The following is a 7,610-nucleotide window of genomic DNA, read 5'->3' on the forward strand; positions in this document are numbered from 1 at the left end:
GATAGGTTCCAGGAAGCCACGGGCACGGCTTGTTAAAATTTATGTATTTTTCAATAATCTTCAATACGATAGTCAAAGGAGTTCTGGCGTTACGATTCGGATAAGACTTGCAAAATTCATCCGTTAATTCAAGCAACATTGGACGATATTGATTGTTGCTGTGCTTGTAAAAGCTCCGAATGTGATATCCAAGATAATTATTTAAAGGTTTCAGTAATGTTCCCACAACATTTAAATCGGCTCTGTCGCGTGATATGAACTTAACGATACATTTTTCAACACGGCACAAATCGGGCGCACATTTACACTTAACTCTTTCCAATCTAAGTTTTACTCCCTACAAGATGAACTTTACATGTAAATGTTCCATAAAAAAATGTAATCTCTTCGTGTACCTGCGCCTCCATGAAACTATCGCATTTGATTGAAATAATTACTGACCAGCAAATATACGACCAAAACATCCAATCGTGCCTTTGGCAGCGCATGGTAATTACTTTATTTTGCTTAGTGTGTTCTTCCAGCTCTGGTCAATCAAGAAAAGAAACAATTTTTTTTAAATTTATTTACCTCATTGCGTGTGGATTAATACAGAGTCTCCAAAGTCACCGATTTTGCCAATTTCCGAGCATGCACTAAGAATTTCGATTACCTTAAAATTTGGTATATCCAGAAGTTACTCTACATTCGGAATTTCACTTGCTACAAACGGCACATTATAATCTATTAACCGGGTATGTCGTACGGTGATAAAAATGTTCGGCTTTGGTCCTGTGGTGTCCTGAAAGTCTAATTTAAATATTTCTCTGAAAATGCAACAAAATCTGCTCTACGCTCCATAAACTTATCACACTTGATTGCCTCAAAGAAGTGTAAACCAAATGCATATGCCAACTAAATCCATTTATGCAACTTACATGGGACTGTTCACAAAGTACTCACAAGAATAATGACGAATCTTGGATCCTTGTATACGCAAAAGATTTATGGAAAGAGAGACCTCTAAACAGGGCAAATTCGGGTAATGCAAAATAAACTCAATATCGCTTTATAGACTCGTAAGCACCAGATCGAGTCTAGTATGATTTTGGTGAACCTGAAGACCGAATATGACACTTTCATTAAGTTTACTACTGGGTTACTGACTAATGCAGTTGACTATAAATCACACTAAATGCTAAAAAGGGCTTAAGGAAGGATTAAGTGAATTTTGGCACTGCTCCTACCTTAAAAGTCTATGTAATTTGTGAATGTGCTCCTAACACATTCTGTATGGCCCAATAAATATTTCCTTTTCCGTCACATAATTAACGAAACAAATGTTAAGCGCGGTTATAGAGTTTGTGTTTTCAAAATCGAATTTCCTGTAATGTATGTGCAACCTTATTTTTATGAAGCTTAATGAATCATGTTAGGCCAGTTTGTCAGGTTACAGTCAGTCATCTGTGAAATCTGGCTAAATATCTTTTTCAAATGATGTTTAATCGATTTATGATTGCGTATGGACGGACATACATACCAAGTTCATTTAGAAAATATAATTGATGATTTCCAACGGTTCTAATGGAAGTTCTAATCTGGATTTTTTTTTTTTTATATTTGTTAGTTGATCGATGTTACTAACGTATGCTAATATAGTAATTCATACAGCACGTCCCGACGTCGATAAGAATGCGTTATACAGAAAACATCCGTCATTTCCAACGAATGCGTATTACTAACTGATGATTTAACTCGACATAATTGAGGTACTCCAATGATAGTTCGTTGATTCTAGGACTTCAGGCCTTCGGAACTTCTCATCTTCCATCAGGTTTTAGGTGTATTTGGGTCAATATCGTCATGATGGAAGATTTTGTGATTTCGGGCAGATTTTTTTAGGAGTAAAAAATGAAGATCGAATACGTCCTAACGCCTATTGAATTCACCTATCTATGAAACCACTCTCACCGATTTGCCTACTTGGCTGGCCACTGATCAATTCTTCAAGTTAAAAAACATTAACAAAATCAACAATTTTATTTCTTATTAACAAAATCAACGATGTGATCCAACGCCTGCCTTAAGACAACCTCTTCAGATAATTCTCCATTCATCACCTGCAGTCCCAAAGTGTTCTCGTACTCATTCCGATGTTTTAGATAAAATGGCCAAATAATTTTCTCGAAATATGCCGGTGGATTGGGTGGATTATAAATGCGAGTTTTTCGTCTTTCGAAACATGCATCGTAGGTCAATCGTACATCGATTTTTAGTTGGCACAATTCGCTTATACGCGTGCAGTTAAATATCAAGTATCCCTCAATGACTAAAACGTTGAGAACACTTTCCTCCTCTTTCCTCTGGTACGGTTGATACGTCGAACCGAGAATTTCATTCAAGTGCTCACACATTTTGTTCATATTCAGTGCACTTAAGACCTCACGATTGATGTAATTGAATTCTGGTATCCAGATGTGCTCGGTGGATGTCTTTGGGTGGAAATAGTCATCCTGTTTCACTAGTTTCACCGCACCAATTGTAATATTATTAGAGAAACTGACTTTATTGGCACTTATTTCACTGACTATAGATCTGGCTAATGTGGACTTGCCGGAACAGGTAACACCTGTTATTCCAATGATGAGCCAGTTCATGAGTATTATTACTAACAGTTCAGTTTGATTCCTAACAGATATGTTTCCTGACAAGCAGCACTACACAAACTGATAACAAAATGACATGATGGTAGCAAATATATATGTCATGAATGGTTTAAATTAAAGCGGCACGAGTATTCACAACAGTCCACTGCTGCATTTATTTATAACATAAAATTTAGTCTGAAGCCGTAGACAAGGTGGAAATGTGCTTGAATAAATCAAATGGTCATTCATGTAGGCAAGTATGTAGAAGATCAAATTCGACCTTTTATTATGTAAGCTCTAAGCTCTACAATGGTTGCGTTCACAACCGCAGATACCAATTATTACTTAGTATTGCTGAAGACTATAAATCGATTTTTCACTTTTGAAGAATAGCTCGGAGTTATTAACTCCACCAGCACATTATGTTTGATCATCAACGAAAGAGGCAATAATAAGTACAAATAATCACCTTCTACAGGAACGGTATTTTCTGCTAATAATGCGTATTTAACGAGCGTTCATAATTCGCCTGTACGATACTCTGTTGTGATGATGCTTAGAGTCTGATAAAGATAGATTAAGTATTTATGGGAGGTAAATAGATTTGTCGAAGGACAGGGCCAGATGTGAAGGATTAAAAAGTAATCCTGAGCGAAGCGAACGAGGAAATTTTGCAATTTATACGGCAAATAGTTATTTCCCAGCGCTCGTTTATTCTCTTTTCTCATCGCCCTTAACTGCTCCAGAGTCTAGGCTTAGCCCATAGGTTAATACGGCTTTCCCAAGGACTCGATGTGACAATCACGCTTGCATCCGTTTTCCATCATTTATCCCAGTGATATTTACATAATTTATCAAATGATATCTCGGATCTAGATGCGTTAAATTTTGTTCTCGACTTGGTCTCGATCTGAGATAACATTTTACAGTTTTGGTGGTATAAATAATTACTTTGCAGAATATTTGCATAGCCACGGTGGCTGAACGCATTGTTAAGATAAAAATGGAACGGTATAAGAGAGACTCAATAATCTCATTCGTTTTTTACTAATATGAACGTTAAAATAATCGTGCACGAACGTTAATGAAGTAACGTGATTTGTGCACGATCTCCATTTTAATGAAACATAAGCAAAACAGATGATAGGTTTACATTATCATTACATGCTACAGAGTATGTACCAAGTTTTAGAATTGAAGTTTCGAATATTTAACATTTTTTGTAAGACTCTTATCTCGTCTGAATATAATCGTAATATATAAACGTTGGTAATCGTACCACAAACTGAGACCATTAACATTCAAACGCCTGAGGAAACAAGTTAAACCTATCGCATACAGCTATTCATCTGTTATCGATAACGACGACAAAAATAATGATAAGCTCTGGTAATATGGTCCTTTATATAGTAAAATACGTGATAAAGCAATTGAAGTACAAGATTTGAAATCAACCAATTAGAAATACTTTGATAGATGGAAGTAATAGACCCGATAATAATACTGTTCTGTAATGATTGCCGTCTGTAACAGGTCCAAGAAGGAAGGAATTTAGTCTCAAATACTTAAGTAAAACAGACTCTATATAACGCTACTGATGAGTATTGTGGTGTGCGAACTACTATAATAAAATATACTATCACATGCATGGAGGGATTCTTTTGAAAAACAGAATCTTGAAATCGGACGCGTTTTCCATTGGACTAGTTTGGTAGCATCTTCGATGCAATATAAGCACTTAAACATTTCAACTTCACATAACTCATCGTAGATGCCACCAAACTTCTGTAAGCTCTATTTTTCCTAAAAGATATGCAATTACCTTTTTAATGACACCCCACACGACCCTGTACGGCTCGTGTAACTGGAGAAATTTTTGTAAGAAAAGTGCATGTTTTCAGTTTTCGATCACCTCCCACCAGCCACCCAAGATTCGAAGAATTTTTTTGAATTCAGGCACATATAAAAAAGTCCAATGGAAAACGCGTCCGATTTCAAGATTCTGTTTTTCAAAAGAATCCCTCATGAGGACATCAGATATCCGAAATCTCATAGAACCTTTGCACCATTGAAGCTTTTGCTGTGGAACCAGGTCATCAGGTGCCAATAAAATCTATAGTGATGAGCTCGTCCTTTGACCGTTCACTCATTAAGTTTCGATTTTTTCTGCAATTTTTTTTTACTAAAATGGTCGCTAAATTTGGATGTCTATCAAGAATCGAGTGACGAACGCTAATAAATATTTAACGATCGCTGATCAGGAAAAGATACAGAATACAAGAAGTCAATGTGCGCGTCCATTAGAAGTGAGTGCTGAAGTTCAATTATCAAGTGCTTAATTTCAACAGAAACAAGAGAATAACAGCCATGCAATGTACATTAGACGGGACTGTATATTATATAATCGCTACAACCTACAATACATCTGTTATAGTACGACTAATGAAACTAACAATAAAATTGTAGCACTAATAAGTAGATCGTGTATCTGAAAACAATAGAACAGTGTGTTGCAGTGCAATCATTTATAAATTATTATTGGAATCTCTGGCTCTATATGCTCCGTTTAGATATATATCTGATGATTTCTTCTATTTTGTTGTTTTCTTTTTCGTTTCGTTTTTCTTCAAATATAATTACACAATGATGTATGGAGCGCACTAAGAACAGAACCTCTAATTTAATTGCACAAAATAATACCGGTCATGGAACATCCCATTCACATTCACACAAAATAATGTTCTAAAGTTACCCACTGAAAAGAATTGTAAATATTTTCGTTTCATTTCCGTGTGTTCGCAAAGTTCAAACACAATGGGAAGATAATTGATGAATGAGCGATACAAGTTTTATCTCTGTTTTCCATGTGCTTTGAAGGAAATATAATATTGCAACGTCAGAAAATCGCACAATTTCTTGCATACGATCGTCTTCTTTCATCGATTTGAAAGCTGAATTGAAATTTGAATCAACTGATTTGGATGATGTTGAAGGGACAGCAAACTTTTAAATTTATAATTATACTTTCTCATATTCAAAAAGTCCTCACTGAACTCAGTGAAGTCCTGACTTAATACTTCTAAAATTATAAATTTTGTTAACGATTTGCCAATAATTTTCAGTTCATTGAAGAGGAACTTTGTTTGATACAAAGTCTAGTACTTCATTGGTTTTTACATAAATTACTTTGTAAGACAATATTTGCTGTAGAGCTCATCTCTTTTCTTCATCATCATTGTCGGTAACAGATTGTCGTTTCTAGTATTTCAATTGCTCCCTCTTATTTTCTCATTTGATCACAGAAAAAATCTGTAACAATACAGACTTAAGTGACAAGCGCGTCTTGATAAAGAACATTTAAATTTTGATAATGAAGAGAATAGGAGAATGATATTTAGAAACTACGAAGAAATGTAATAGAGTTTTCCCATATTTTAGTACATTCTTTCATAAAACTACTGCTGTCACTGCGCTTATTTTCATGTGAACCAACTTCATATGGTGACATTTGTTCTGTAATGACAAATGTGAAGTTGGTTCACATGAAAATAAGCCGCAAAGAATGAAGTACTATGAAAAAAATGTAGCGCCTCTACAGGCCAACTCACTTGTCCCATACAGAGAATCGAACTATTTGTTTAAAATTGTGTTAAAATATGGGTCCGCCATTTTGTACTTTTCTCATGAGCGGATGTACGCTTCGACGTTTCAGAATTACAACGGGAACCTTACATACAATCTACTCTTGTGGTCTTAATGTAATGGCAATCACGCAATCACAATTTTCGTATGTAATGCTAATAATAGTGAATAGTACCTGTGTGGTGGGTCAGATCCCTTGACTATCTGAACTTCTCAATAGAATTTGTATTGGTAATGATTTACTTCAGTAAAATGTAATTTTAATAGCCACAATATAATGAAAAGACTAAACTAAACATCTACATCTGTTATCGACAACGACGAGAAAAATAATAAATGACAAGCCGCGTTTAATGTGATCTTATATATATAGTAAATTGTACGCTCAAACAAATGAAGTAAAAGACTTATATCATTAGTTATTTGATCAAAAGAAGCAATAGATCCGCTAATAGAGCGCTACTTATGCGTTCTCCGTCTATGAAACATTTAATGATGTCATTAATCAATTCGATTTTGTTCCGCATAATCCTTTTGTGAATATGGTTTGCTGTATTTTATTTAGATTTAGCTAACAAAAATCGTGTGATGCGTTCAAACGTGCGTATTCCAACTATCTTTATGGTACAACGGATGATTGTTTCTCCGGTCATTTTACCATTTCTCCAACTTTTCTTTTTCGTTACAAGAGAACACACCGATCCGAGATGTGAAATATAAACGCAGAAACAAACAAACAAAAGAGAATTTCAGAACGAACATCGAATCGAGAGTAACATTATTCTTACCTTCCACAAAGACAAGAAATTATGTAACTTTCTTTAAAAGCTTCAACATTTCCATCGAGCACGTCATTCCGTGAAGTTCAACCGCAGCAAAAACACATGGTAACCGCATATTGTCTTTGGGTTATAGTTCTTGTACATCAGTTAAGCATACTTATATATGAGTTAACCGCGATTTATATGTTCAATTCGTTTGTTCTAACAATCATAGCAGAGGCATTTGTTTTGTGTTGGTTTTAAGTCGATATGTGCGATATATCATAAGTCTTGGTTGATCATAATGATGTACATTGGTTTTTAATTTTATTTTTTAATGAGAGTAGTGCGTATCAGTTCATGTTATTGCCATTAATAAATTGATTACCGTTCACAAGAGAGATGCACCTGATGTGTTACTAATTGATACTCTTGTAAGCAGTATATTTATGTGTGTACGTGCGAAACGATTAAAATAAAAGAATGGTAAATCCATCGAGAGAGCAAAAAAAAAAATTCTGTGAAAAAAAATTACAACAAAAGAATGATTAAGTGATCAGGTGAAACGTTCTTTGAAGAC

The 7,610-nt window shown here is 34.9% G+C and overlaps 1 protein-coding gene and 1 long non-coding RNA gene across 2 annotated transcripts; both read right to left on the minus strand.

The window, feature by feature from the left end:
• Positions 1–246: 246 nt before the first annotated feature.
• Positions 247–1,103, minus strand: LOC119085904. The gene is made up of 4 exons (XR_005089364.1): positions 918–1,103; positions 653–789; positions 396–526; positions 247–337 (listed from the first exon to the last, which is right to left on the minus strand). It is a non-coding gene; the product is annotated as an uncharacterized LOC119085904 (long non-coding RNA).
• Positions 1,104–2,000: 897 nt separating this feature from the next.
• LOC119085901 (nicotinamide riboside kinase 1-like) lies at positions 2,001–2,711 on the minus strand. Its single transcript, XM_037196445.1, has one exon. It carries the CDS (start codon positions 2,634–2,636, stop codon positions 2,019–2,021), a length of 618 nt encoding a protein of 205 aa, XP_037052340.1. The 5' UTR covers positions 2,637–2,711; the 3' UTR covers positions 2,001–2,018.
• Between the last annotated feature and the right edge of the window lie 4,899 nt (positions 2,712–7,610).

This window comes from Bradysia coprophila, chromosome IV (assembly GCF_014529535.1).
Source record: "Bradysia coprophila strain Holo2 chromosome IV, BU_Bcop_v1, whole genome shotgun sequence".
In the NCBI taxonomy this organism is placed as follows: Eukaryota; Metazoa; Arthropoda; class Insecta; order Diptera; family Sciaridae; genus Bradysia; species Bradysia coprophila.

Excerpts from the sequence above, each read along its gene's own strand:
- LOC119085901 (XM_037196445.1), bottom strand. The coding sequence starts at position 2,636 with ATGAACTGGCTCATCATTGGAATAACAGGTGTTACCTGTTCCGGCAAG.